Raw genomic sequence first — 13670 nt, 5'->3', positions numbered from 1 at the left:
CAGAGATTTTATTATTGATTGTAAATTGTTCTCTTCTGTTTGATTGTGTTGCTTTATGTGGTCCACTATGGGATGAGTTATAATGGCATCAGCATGCTCAGAAAAGGCTGCAGAGCTGTGTTTGTCCTCACAAAACGAGTCTCAAACTAGCATTTCTCCCACTGTTATAATGAAATATCTATGAATTTGATGGAAGGCTTCCCCACAAGATTTAATGAGAAAGTTGCAACATTTAGACAGCCAGGTTTGTGTTTTTCAGAGAACATTGTGATTCCTGGCAGTAATTAGCACCTATTACTCAACCATCTGTTTAGCAGCATTTCCTCTGGCTCCCCAAGGAGCCACTATTTGTCTCTGCTGGGTCCAACTATACCCAAACAAAGTGGTGAATGATGCAGCTTCCTGCTGCCACATTGGCTCGCTTTGACATCTATTGCAGCTACTTAGGAGTACGGCGCCTGTGTTATAAAGCTATTTATTTCATGACAGTGTTGGAGTAGAATCAATTTATGGAGAAGTATAAATACATTTGGCAATAGATGGTGAAAGTTTCAGTAAAATTAATAAGGCTGCCGTCTGTTCTTCATCGTCTTATTTTCTGGTTGTCAACTTTAAGACATTCATTCTTTCAATTTATCTTTCAGGTTATCTATAATATAGCCATAAAAGGACAGTTCACAGCAGAATCAAAAATATGTACGTATCCTTTTACCTGTAGTGCTGCAACTCTGCCAAAACAATCTAGACTATATCTATGATGTCTGTCTTCTCTCAAATATAATGGAACTAGACAGCACTCAGCTTGTGGTGCTCAAAGGCCCAAAAAATACAGCAATGTCTCTTTTCAGAAATCATGACCCAGTTACTCAAGATAATCCACAGAGCTTGTTGTGAGCAGTTTCATGTAGGAACTATTTTCTTCCTACTGAACTACACCTGCCAATAGAATCACTATGCAAATGGAAGACTGTATACTCATGGACAAGAGGCTTGTGCTGGTGTTGATTTTAGTTCAGTAGTTAAGCTAGCTACCATTACAGCTCAGCCAAGGAGAACGCTATTAATGTTTATACATCTCACACTATCACAAGCAGCCTCTTGTCCACGAGTAGCTGCACTATGGACTACTATTGTGTATTTTATTCTTTGTTTTTTTTTTTTTTGTACAGTTTAAACAAACTAGATATGATGCAGGTACAGTAGTAGTTAGATTTTGGTACGTGCGGACAGAGCCAGACTTGTTTTCCCTGCTGTCTCCAGTCTTTATGCCAAACTAAACTCATATGCTGGCTGTAGCTTTACGTTTAATGGACAGGTGAGAGTGGTATTGATCTATTCATTAAACTCATGGCAAGAACACAAATTGTTAATGGGTTGTATTTATACATTGCTTTTCTAGTCTTAACGGCCACTCAAAGTGCTTGACAACACAAGCACTGTTCACCTCTTTACACAGACAGTCACACACTAATGGGTGAGGCTGCCATAAGGTGCCTCCTGCTCATCTGATAAACATTCACATGCAATCACACACAGATGGCACAGCCATCGGTTGGACTCTGGGGCTCAGTATCTTGACACTTTGACACGTAGACTGCAAAGACCATCAACCTTCAGATTGGTAGACGACCACTCCTGAGCCACAGTCGCCCACAAATAAGGGTTTATCTCCAAATGTTTTCTTTTAACTGCATCAGCAATTAATCACAGATCAAAATATGCTAACAATCAACAAAACAGGAAGGCAAAATAAGGACAGACACAACAGCCGACCGAACATGCCTGATTTCAGAGAGTAGATGGGACATTCCCATAATTCCCATATTTTTTTTTTTTTTTTAAATTCTATGGTTAGAGGTAAAATGATTAGTTAATTAAGTCAACTGAATAAAAAACAACTTTTTATAATAGTGTAATAGTCATTTTTCAGGCAAAAATTTCAAACTTTCTTCTTGGTATGGAATCACTGCTTTTCTTCATCCTACTTCAGGAGTAGGCAACCTGCGGCTCTGGCACCACATGTGGCTCTTTAGCCCCTCTCCAGTTGCTCCCTGCGGCTTTGACAAAAAAAAAAAAAAAAAAAAAAAGATGTGGAAATGAAAAAGGGTTATTTCTTCATATTATAATTTAAATTTATCATTGTTATATGCCTAAAAAAATTCTTACATCCTCCAGTTGAAAAAATGTGAAGCCTCTATACCAAACTAAAAAAAAGGTTCTAACATTTCAACAATTTCTATCTACTGCCTTGCACTTTCTCCTTGAATTTTTTTAACCTTGATAGCGGTGGCCAATCTTCCTAGCTGGTTAGCTAGGGATGGTCAAAAATGGCTCTTTTGACAGTAAAGGTTGCCGACCCCTGTCCTACTTGATGTAGCATTTTACATTTGAACCTTTTATAGGCCAAATCATTGTCAGTTAGCTGAGACCATAATTGGCAGATGACTCTATGATGAAAATAACTGTTGAACCAGGTCTACTAGTATAGCTTTAAAACTGAGTGATAAAGTTGCACTGTACTTTTCCTAAATTGTTTTAGTTGACAAGACATTTTTTTTCTGCCGAGGGTAAGTTCTTTGCATTCCTCTGCTAATTAGATTAAGGACTATATGTTCAATGTGGTCTTTCACATGCTAATTTGGAGATATCTGTATACTTAAATGAACTTGCACTGTATTAATTAATAATCTGTAATAATTCTGACAGCTAGAACACATGAATAAATTGAACATTCTGCGCGTTATCTCTCGTCTCTCTTCGCTCTGCCGTTCTCGCCTTTCACATTTAGCTAATATTTTATCATCAGTGCCACCTGTTGATATGATTAATGGCCCCTTGGCTGTATTGAAATGGAGTGAGTCTTGGCACACACACACACACACACACACACACACATTACACAGCTCATTGAGCCGCCTCACTGTTTCACCTGAGAGGAGCTCCTGGATGTCGCTGTCTGTGTGTCGGAGTGAAATGACTCTGGATGTTCCTCTCTCTGTTGTCTCTTTTTTGTCTTTGGCAGAGGACTTGTGTGTGTGTGTGTGTGTGTGTGTGTGTTTTGTGGATGAGAGGTGGAGTTGAGAGCAGGGCTGCATCCCCTGAGGGAGAGCTGTCAGTCTGACAAACTTGACATTTGAGCTGCGCTGCCGTGTGGCCACAAGTCATTTCACCTTTTCTAAATGAAAACACAGGCACACGCACATCACTTACACACACACACACACACACACACACACACACACACACACACACACACACACACACACACACACCATGCCACAGAGGTGAAGAGGTTTTTATGCAGCTGTATTTTTATCATTTACCTCCTCACTCTTCTGCTGTTTGGAAGTGAGAAATGAAAGTACAGTCTGAGATCTGGTTCACACTCATATCAGCAGATCAGTCTCACTTCGGTCCACTGGCTGCATTCCACTCACGTTTTCCAAGTGTGGATGGGTTTTGATGTTATTTATGGAAATCTAATATGCATGTTAATCATTTCTTCTTTCAGGTACCCAGTAATTCTGTCCATAGAGAACCACTGTAGCATCCAGCAGCAGAAGAAGATTGCTCAGTACCTGCGAGAAATCTTTGGAGAAAAACTGGACGTCAGAGACGCGCTGAGCAGAGACTCCAAAACGTTACCCAGTCCTCAGAATCTGCTGGGCAAGATACTCATCAAAGTAAGGACACATCTATGGACACAGCTGATGGGTGGTGGACTTGCAGTTCATGTTTTTAAATGACTACATAAATTGCTAAATTAAAATATGCCCAGTCAGTAAGTGCACTTGCAAATCAAAGCATCTGCACAGCACGTCTCCGTTTTCTTCCTCTTATTTCGGCCAAGAAAGCGGAGCTCTCGTTATCTCTCTATATTTGACTTCATGTGCATTGCTGTACCGAGGATGGGGAGCGGGAGAGGCACTGCGAGGCAGCTAATTATTGCCCGTAAACACATGAAGAGAGGGAAGAGCAGAAAGGGAGGACAAACTAGGTCATTGTATTAATCATAGAGGGGAAAGCAGAGAAGGATGAGATGCTGGCGTGTGATAGCTGAGCGACAGATTGTTGCATTTCACATATATTTTTCCAACACACATACACAAACGGGCACACGCACAAAGACAACCTGCACGGCGACTCAGCTGGGGTCTGTCAAACTATTCATTATTTAAATTGGTACTAGTCACAGCAATTCTGCAATTAACCATGAAGAATATATGAATATTTAAAGACATGTTTAAATTAGATGAAAAATACACACTGCTACCACTGCTGCAGAGCTTACACAGAATCAGTCTTTTATTTCCCTGGTTAAAACTAAACTGGGAAGTAAAACTTTACCATTAACCATTTAGCAGCACTTTTGGTTTTCATAATTCAGATTCGGAAAACTCACTAATATTCTCAGTGCGGCAATATCCCCTAAATGATTCATAATAAATAATGCAGTTTTTTTAGTAACTTTAATTTAAGTCACTCTATAGGTAGGACACATTATCAGTCCTTAAAACACCCCTGGCACACATTCAGATTGTAAAGTTGCTCCGCAGGCGCTGCATTGCAGACTAACATTAACCAGAGACCGCTGCGAAATCTTTTGGTTAATGTCAGTGTTTTTTACTCTGGCATGCTTTGCAGCTGCTTCTTCAGGGAGACAGCAGCATGGCTTGTTTGTTTGAAGTACAGGAAGGAGGCTACAGAGTGGTTGTGGTTCAGGTTCTGTTTCTTTCCACCAGTCACCTGTGACCATGTCTTTTAAACATGATATTCTCTTTGGAGACCCTGGGCCCTTTTTAACAGCTCAAAACACACACTGAGTCCTTCTATCAGCTTGATGCCTAATGACTAATTTTATTACCACTAATTACCACTAAATTTAGTACTAATTGTATGAGGATTGCTTTTTGAACTGATGACCTGTTTGAGGTCTCAGAGACACTGTCTGTATAGCATGGTTAAATAAAAGGGTTTCAAACCCCTTCCAAATCCCAAGTAAGTCTATTTCAATTTCTGCTTGGGGAATTAGTTGTCTCTGAATGGGTTTTTGGCAAACAAAATAAAAATGTATTTTTTGGAATAGCTCATTAAGCATGTGCAAGATTAAATATTTCCTTATTTAGTGTGTTTATGGACATTTCTGAATTTTGATAAAAGCGGCGGTAAAGCGAAGAGTTGCCACTTGAAACTTTGGAACATATTTTGTTTTCATAAAGTCAGAAGAAAAGAAAAAAATACCACTGTAGTCTTTTGCAGTCCCATGAAGAAAACTACCCACAAAATGAACACTGAATGGCTTCCCAGTATGTTAACAATATGCAAAAACAAAGAGAAAAACAAAACAAAGCTGGATGTTACAGACTATATCCATATGATGAACACTGAACAATACCCTCTCTTAATTTAACCGATAACCTGCTTCTCATGGCCGATAACTGATATGATAACCGATAATTTTACATTTTTTTTGTTTTAAAAAGAAGCGTATAACCTTATTTTATGTACACTTAAGGGAAAGACAGGCTCAGATGTAGTGATAAAATATGGCTGATTTAAAGGGGAACTCGTGTTTTTTTCAACCTGGGCCCTATCTTCCGATCTACTTTTGTCTAAATGAGTGATAGGATGTTCAATATTTGACATTTCTCCAGTATGAAGCTAGGGCTGACCTGCCTGCAACCTGTGAGCGCGTGCTATATTAAATAATAGGGCACTGAGACAGCATCAAACAATGTCAAAATACGTCCACTAAAAGTGCATGTTTTCACACAGATAGGCTTGGATTGTTAGTATAATTATCCGACAACATAACGGAAAGGAGAAATGAACGTCTGTGTTTACCTTTAGCTGGATTCGGACATGTTCCTCTGCCTGTTACAATTTTAGTATATGTGCTACCGAAGTAACACTGCTCCCTCTCTCTCCTCGTCCGCTTTTCAGTTTCAATGAGCTCTGCATCCGTGTACGTCCGTGTACTCCGTGTTCAAATAAATATGGGCGGTCATCAAATTCAAATGGCTCATCCAGATCCAGCTGGTCAAAATCGGGTAAAAATTAGGACATGTTTGTTGTGGCAAGTCAAAACACTCACTCAGAGAGTGAAAGTCTGGCTCTGAAATCTCATGCCTCGCAAGTTTCTTCTTCTTCTTCTTTGGTGTTTTACTATACAGTCTATAGTGTTTTACGGCAGTTGGTCTCGCGAGACTTGAGTTGTTGCAGGAAGTTACCGCTGGAGTGAGCTTACAAATGCAACTGTTTGGAGTAGTCATGACTGAATTTTTACCTGATTTTGACCAACTGGATGAGCCATTTGAATTTGATGACTGCCTGTATTTATTTGAACATGGAGTACACAGAGTACACGGACGCAGAGCTCATTGAAGAGCGGACGAGGAAAGAGAGAGGGAGCAGGCAGAGGAAGTGTTTTGACACATATAACAAATATGTCCGAATCCAGCTAAAGGTAAACACAGACGTTCATTTCGTCTTTCTGTTATGTTGTCGGATAATTATACTAACAATCCGAGCCTACCTGTGTGAAAGAAATGCACTTTTAGTGGACGTATTTTGACGTTGTTTTATGCTGTCTGAATGCCCTATTATTTAATATATCGCGCGCTCACGGGCTGCAGGCAGGTCAGCCCTAGCTTCGTACTGGAGAAATGTCACATATTGAACATCCTATCACTCATTCAGACAAAAGTAGATCAGAAAATAGGGCCCAGGTTGAAAAAAACATTAGTTCCCCTTTAATATTCCATGGCCCTGACTTAGCCAAATTAACCTGACATCACTATTGCTAACACAACAAAAACAAAGAACAGATCTGACTCTTCATACCTGCCGACATTAGGCTGTGAAAAAGACAGAGATTTTCTGGGGTGTTGTAAAATGGCCTGCCCTTAACGCCCCTGCGCCCATTGCCTAAATGTTAAGAAACTTAAACCATAGAGGTGACAGATGATCAGAGACAACTCATGAGTCATTCTGCAAAGCTCATATGGGTGGTTGTGACACAGAGCCTATTTTGTCATTTAGTTAAAAAGATTTAAAATAGGTTTCACACCTTGTGGTCTTTTATTATGCCAACAAACTTGAGCAAAGCTTATACGTAACATTACTTTTGTTATTCTTTCACCCTTCTGATCATTTTAAAAGTCAAAGCAGCAATTTAAAGTTTGCTTTTCTTGTCCACCTGCATGACACACTTCACAGTATGTAAAGTCATCATGTCCAGCCTCAAAAGCTTATCTCTTCACAGCACCTACTGTTGTAATCCCAAAAGGCAGGAAGGGTGCCCAGCATGATGATCTGTAAAACACAGATGACATGCTCATCCTCAATGAGAATGAAAACATCCTTTTAAAAAAAAGAAAGTCAGCTCCCACTTTGACGCCCGCAGACCCAGAAGATTATTATCAACCAGCACAGGAGGAGTTATTCACACAGAGAAACAGAGAGCATCTCGAGGAGCAAAAGCTCTCAGCATTTATTGGATTATTTTTTTTCTAAGAACCAAATAAAATCGACTTTATCTTTTATGTGAAGAAAGTCTGCATTGTTCCCCAGAAAAAAAGAGCTCTGTCTTTGTCCTTCCTCAGCCAGATGTCTGAAAATTGAAAGAGCATTATTGATTTTCTATAAAGCCCTATACTCCTCTAACAGTTTCCCCCATCTCTTTCCTCTCTCCCTTTGCCCTCATTTGAAAGCCTTTCACCCCTCTCAATCCCCCAGCGGAGCAAGAGGCCAGAGAGTCACAAGACAATAAAAGAAAATGGCATAAGGGTTTTTGACAGTCACGGATAGAAGAGAGGGCGGTAATGTCAGCCAGCGAGACACTCGATGTACTACGGGAAGCTCGGAGTCTGCCATTGATTTTGGAAGAGGCAGCTTAGAAAATCTTGACTCCCACTCACACCTTCAGAATGGCTCACTAATGGGCTTCCACTCTGCTGAACGAGCTGCTCAGGGAGCTTCTCGGAGAATCTGCAGCTGATTGTACAATTTGTGCATGTTGTTGGCGTGTGCACGAGTGTGCATTTTTTTGCCCTCTTGTGTGCTTATATTTGGCTTTCACTCTACCCATAAATACCGGGAAAGGAGCCACATAACGGGCATTACTTTAAGGTGCATTTTGTGTGTATAGGCTTGTGTGCCGTTAAGTGAATGCCTGAGTAAAACATGCTGCATTCTGCTGTTATTCTTGGATGACCTTAGAGGTGTGACCTGTGTGGGCGCTTTAGTGTATGAAAGAGACGAGTGAGGATTGAAGACATAAGCCTGGGTCAAATGTATGTTTGTCCACTCTCATCTCATGTCTTTTTCTGTCCTCTCCCTGTCCAGGGGAAGAGCCTTCCTGCCTATCTGTCTGCAGATGCAGAGGAAGGAGAGGTGTCCGATGATGACAGCGCTGATGAAATTGAGGACGACTTCAAGCTGAAGAGCAGTAATGTAAGACTGAGGAGATGTAAACATTATGTGCCGCAAACATGCATAAACAATCGAGTTACAGCCCCTTAAAAAGACGATACTTCACATTACTTGAGTCTTAAATCCTTGTCGTCAGTCACTTTTCAACATTCTCCAGCCATTATCTTTGGTATTCTCCAAAGTGGACCCTATTTTCCCATGTCTCTGTGTCTAAGTGGCTACTGGGAGCAACAATTTTTGAAATTGGTCCAGAATTGCATGACAAGGCTGCAGCTGGCAGTGGCCAAACAGGCTGAACTGGGATCCCTGCCATCAGGCACCGCCAATTTTCATCCACTAAAAGTGCTTGTTTTTGCCACTGACAGGCTCAGATTGTTATTCTAAGTGTCTGAAAGCATCACTGAAAGAATCCCTACAGAGGAAACAGCCCCAAAATTACTATCGCCAACCCATCAGACTCCATTTAAATAAACAGTAATGTCAGCCTGCACAGAGCCAACATGTTTAAACTGGGTGAATCAAGGTTTTATTTCAACCAAACCAGAGTAGTTGATTGTTGGAAAAGTCCAGAGACAAACCAAGACGGCTTTCGTTAGTTTTACTTTGCTTCTGTTGACTTTGACTTTGACTGAAGTGTGTTTTATGATGATAAAATTACTGTTTATTTAAATGGGGTCTGGTGGGTTTAATGATAGCAATTTCAGGGCAAAGAGGATCTTGCTCTTTAACAAAAGGTCTATCTCTGTAGGGATCTTTTTTTTTTGTCTGAAATTGTCGCACGTCTAAAAATAAAGATGACTTCATGTTGTGTCAATCACGTTTGCACACTGAGTCTGAAACTTTCGTCAGTCTTTAAAATTTTCAGAACAGGTTTGATTTCCGTCCTTTTTATGCATCCGCCAGAGCCTTTGGAAACGTTTGACCAAGAATCAGTGAAGAAAATGTGGCGGCGGGACACAGCCGCGACAAGACAGGGGAACGGGGCGCACAGAATTATTTCATGACTCAGACAGCTCACGTTCAACAGGTCAGATAGTGATATTCAGGTGGGAAAGGATGACGAGGAGGAAGATGTGGACTGCACACAGAATGTGGAGGACAGAGAGGGAGGACAGCTCCGCCCCTTCATGCAGTTCAATGAAAGACAGGGAGGGAGTTATGACGGCCATATAAGTAACAAAGGAGGAATGTGTCTTTTCATTTTGTCACGTATTGTTAATTTTCACAATGAATAGAACAATAAAACGCATCAGAATCATCTACAAGATTTCTGTGCATAACTAAAAAACTGACTCAGGGTGCAAAGACCTTTAGAATAATAATCTGAATCTCTGTCAGTGGCAAAAACAAGCATTGTTAGTGGATATAAATTGATGGTGCATAATTGCCCCAAGTGATTACATTGTAGCCTGTTTCACATCTGCTGACTGCAGCACTCCTACTCCATACTGGAACACTTTCAAAAATATTTGTTCCTATTAGTCACTAAAACACAAAAACATGGGAAATAGGGTCCAGGTCGAAAAAAAAATGAAGTGATCCTTTAAGTTTGTGCCTTTATTTTGTTATGAAGTAAGTGGAAAAAAGGCTTCATATTATGTATTGGCAAAGTAACCAGTGGTTCAGGATGAACCTTTTCATTGAAATCAGTGCAAAAACAACACATTAAACAGATTTCATAAATAAAACAACATCACAAAACTCTGCTCTTTGAACTTTTGTTTTTGTATTTTACCTTTACCACATATTTCTGTAAAAAAAAAAAAAATAGAAACATAAAAGTGTCTCAATTTCACTTTTTCTCTGAGTGCTGTCTGTCTCTCTGTCTGGCAGCCTTTATTTGTGGCTCTATTTGTGCTTCTCTTTCAGTGCTGCTTAATCAATTCATTCAAAAAAAATAAGACATAACAACATCCTGTCTGGCAGGGACTAATGTGAGAGAATCAAACCCCGTCCTCCACATACAGACTCCACAAACAGAAGTTAGATAATGGGATCTTAATGACATTGTTGTGCTCAACGTAATGACTCCAGTAATTGGGTAGTAATGTCGGTGCTTGTAAAGTTTTACTGATCATCATTGCAGTAATGTTTCGAATAATCAATGCTTAATGGTGCAGATATAAATACTCAGTCAATGCAGTCATTTGAAGTTGCATTTTTTTTTTTATGCGTAGCCCAGAAACACGTGAAACATGTCATGAATCTCATTGCTCTCGAACTTGCCTTGTGCCGTTTTTTTAATCATCTTTAATTCTGTTTATGTATTCCGTGATACAGTCCAAGGTCCTCCTCACCACATTTAAAGCAGGAAAACACTCACTTATTTTCCAGATGGTTCTGTTGTGTAACAGAATATGGCATCATTCTTCCACATTTAGCTGGAGGCATGAGGCCGCAGATGCCACTTTGGATGATCATTGCCATTTTAAGAGAGTGGTGGCAGGTTTCCACTGATGAGAGGTTTTGTATTGAGCTCATTAAACTGGTGTGCTTTCACAGCAGTCGCCACTAACGCCGCATTAAAAGTGTGATGTAGCTTTTGTGCGGTGATACATGGGTTTTGTGACGCTGACATTTAGTGCATTAAATAATCCGTCAGAAGTGCAATGCAGCTCGTTCAGATGTTTGTTTGTGATGTTGTCTCTAAGCATGAAATAAAAGAAGATACAGATAAAATAAAGGGAGATAAAATGAAATACATTGAAGCTTTTACAGCACACGCAGTAACTTTTTTTGCTCGTCAAAATATGAAGCAGAAAATATGCTCCAGTTATATTTTGCAGGTTTAAAATATACCATATTAAATATTAAACACACTATCTTGCAGCAGCTATGAAAAAAATACTGAAGTTGTAACTCTTATGCCTGCAGGTGGCGCAGGAGTCAAAATTGCACCACTGATAGTTTCTATACATGTAGTTGGTGCACATCTGCTGCTGTAGTTACTCTGCAGCTGGTTGATATTTAGCAGGGTAACGATGTGTGTCACTGCTCTAAGAGGACACTGCTCTCCATCATCTCCTGTCAATACAAGTGTCCTTGCACTTTTATTGAAATGACCTCCTTGGTGTGTCTGGCGTCCTTGCCCGGCTCTCTTCCTCCTTCCCCCTTCTCAATAACTCTCCTCTTCTTTCCCACAGGACAACGGTCATCACCAGGTGGAGTCTCACATCAGAAAGAAACTGGACTCTCTGCTGAAGGAGTCTCGTATCGGAGACAAGGAAGATTCCGACAGTTTCAGCATCAGGGCTCTGCTCCGGGCTACAAGCCAGGGCCTTCAGAAGAACCTGCGGCAGGTACCACCCCAAGGCGATGTGTAGAGCTGCGTGTGGAGCGGAGTCATGCTCGTCAACAGATGAAGAGAAGAAAGGGAAGAGAAGGGGAGGGGGATAAAACTAGGCCACGGTATTAGTCACAGAGGAAAATGGAGAAAATAAAGGGGTGGACTAGTTACTGCACCACTCACAGGTCAAACACACTGAACACACAGTCAAGCGGGAAATCTTCATGCCAGTCTGAAGGGACTGCTGTGTTCACGCATAGGTAGCGCTTTATCCGTAGCATGTCAAAACAGACAGGAAGTGATGAGCAACTAAATGTCTGCAGTGTTACTTAATATTTAATTTCCCTGCTTGCCTCTTGTGCTATTTTTAGAAGCCTCAGTTTCCTGACAGCCATTTAATGTAGTGGGTGTTGTGCATCAGGGTTTCCTTCTCTTTATTCTAATCCTTCTTTGTTGGTGATCCCCTTCACCTCATTCTGTCTCCAAAGCATTTTTTCTCTCTGTTTTTCTTACTGTAATTTTCCTTTTTTTCCAGTTTCTCTCTTTTTCTTATTTCTCACGCACTCTCCTCTTCGGCTATGCTTTGCTTTATTGGCTGATATCTGATGCAGCTCCTCCAGATACTCAGCTTTAGGGTTTAAGTGTCTCGCTGGGTGCTAATGTGGTTGTGATTATTTTCACATCAAATGATCCGCACACATAAATGTAAACAAACACTCACACACGCGTGCACGCACACACACACAAACACACACACACACACACACACACACACACTTATAAAAGACTCTCTGAATGTGTTCTTCTTGTCTCTAGAGCTCCAAGGGGGTTCTGAAGAAATCCCAGAGCCGATCCTTCATCACAACGCTCAAACAGAAGGTGAGGAGCAGGGGAAGAGAGGGTGCTCGATTCTTGATCTATTTGTGCGAGGTCTGAAAAGGCAAATTCAGGTTAGTTCAGCTTCAGGTTAGTTGGTAATGAAAAACTTTGCTACTTCATGTCACAAGAATTGCAGAACTTCGTGTGCTTTCACACCTGCCCTGTTTGTTTCGGTTCAATCAAACTCAAGTTTGTTTGCCCCCTAAGTGCAGTTCATTTTGGCAGGTGTGAACACAGCAATTGCACTTGAGTGCACACCAAAACAACTGGACTGAGACCACCTCTTCAAGAAGGTCTAGTTACTGATTAAGTGACCTTCTTAGAGGGTAACTAGACCCTCAAGTTCCAGCTTATTTAAACATGAAACAGAGGAGTAAGGCAGCAATAACTGTAGGAGGCATGGCTACGCAGTGTCGTGTGTGGGGACACGGGGGAGACTGACTGACCACCGCTCAGTGTAGAAGTATAGAGCTGGTAGTCAGAGCTAACCAGCCATGAGCGGCTACTGTCAGACTCTGCAGGAAAGACAGAGAGTCTGGAGCTTTGACAGTCTCTAGAAATAACTACATCTGTGAGTGTAACTCAGTATTCAACACAATGGCAACCCAAACTACAGCCTCCAGCGCCTCTGGAAAACAATTTTGAAGGCTGTGTCATTAGACTACGTTATTTTTTGCCATGAATTCCCATGAAACTGGCCACTGAGTTTATTGTTCAAACATCAACTCATCTGTTTTTTTATTGGAAGCAGAGAGGAAGCCTCCTCACTGTTCTCCCATGGATAAATCTTCCTTAAAGCCATACATGAGAAAATACATCTGCAAAATACACCCTTTGTAATGTTAATTTCAGTCTGTGGTAGGTAGCAGGATCATAATTAAGACTGCCACACATATCCTTTAATTCCATATGCAGTGAATGCTTGCATTATGCATATCTGTGAATTACACATGCAGATCTAAAGCATGTCCTGTCTTGATTTAGATTGTTTCTAATGTATGTTTTGCACTTATAGCGGAATTGATTAAGATGCCTTGTATTTCTAGAGGTTTTCTTTTGAGATACAGTATCG

General features: G+C 40.7%; 1 protein-coding gene across 3 annotated transcripts in view; it reads left to right on the top strand.

Moving 5' to 3' along the window:
* plch1 (phospholipase C, eta 1) overlaps positions 1 to 13670 on the top strand; it is a 97096-nt gene that overhangs the window by 63638 nt on the left and 19788 nt on the right. For all 3 annotated transcript variants that reach the window (XM_049576860.1, XM_049576858.1, XM_049576859.1), the window contains 4 exons: positions 3512 to 3683; positions 8347 to 8454; positions 11577 to 11732; positions 12536 to 12598. In XM_049576860.1, the coding sequence (XP_049432817.1) occupies positions 3512 to 3683; positions 8347 to 8454; positions 11577 to 11732; positions 12536 to 12598 (499 nt within the window). The remainder of the gene's footprint in view (positions 1 to 3511; positions 3684 to 8346; positions 8455 to 11576; positions 11733 to 12535; positions 12599 to 13670) is intronic.

The sequence above is a fragment of the Epinephelus fuscoguttatus genome, linkage group LG5, assembly GCF_011397635.1.
Source record: "Epinephelus fuscoguttatus linkage group LG5, E.fuscoguttatus.final_Chr_v1".
Taxonomy (NCBI): Eukaryota; Metazoa; Chordata; class Actinopteri; order Perciformes; family Serranidae; genus Epinephelus; species Epinephelus fuscoguttatus.
Note: the sequence above shows the minus strand (reverse complement) of the source record. Positions and strands in the feature narration are given on the sequence as shown.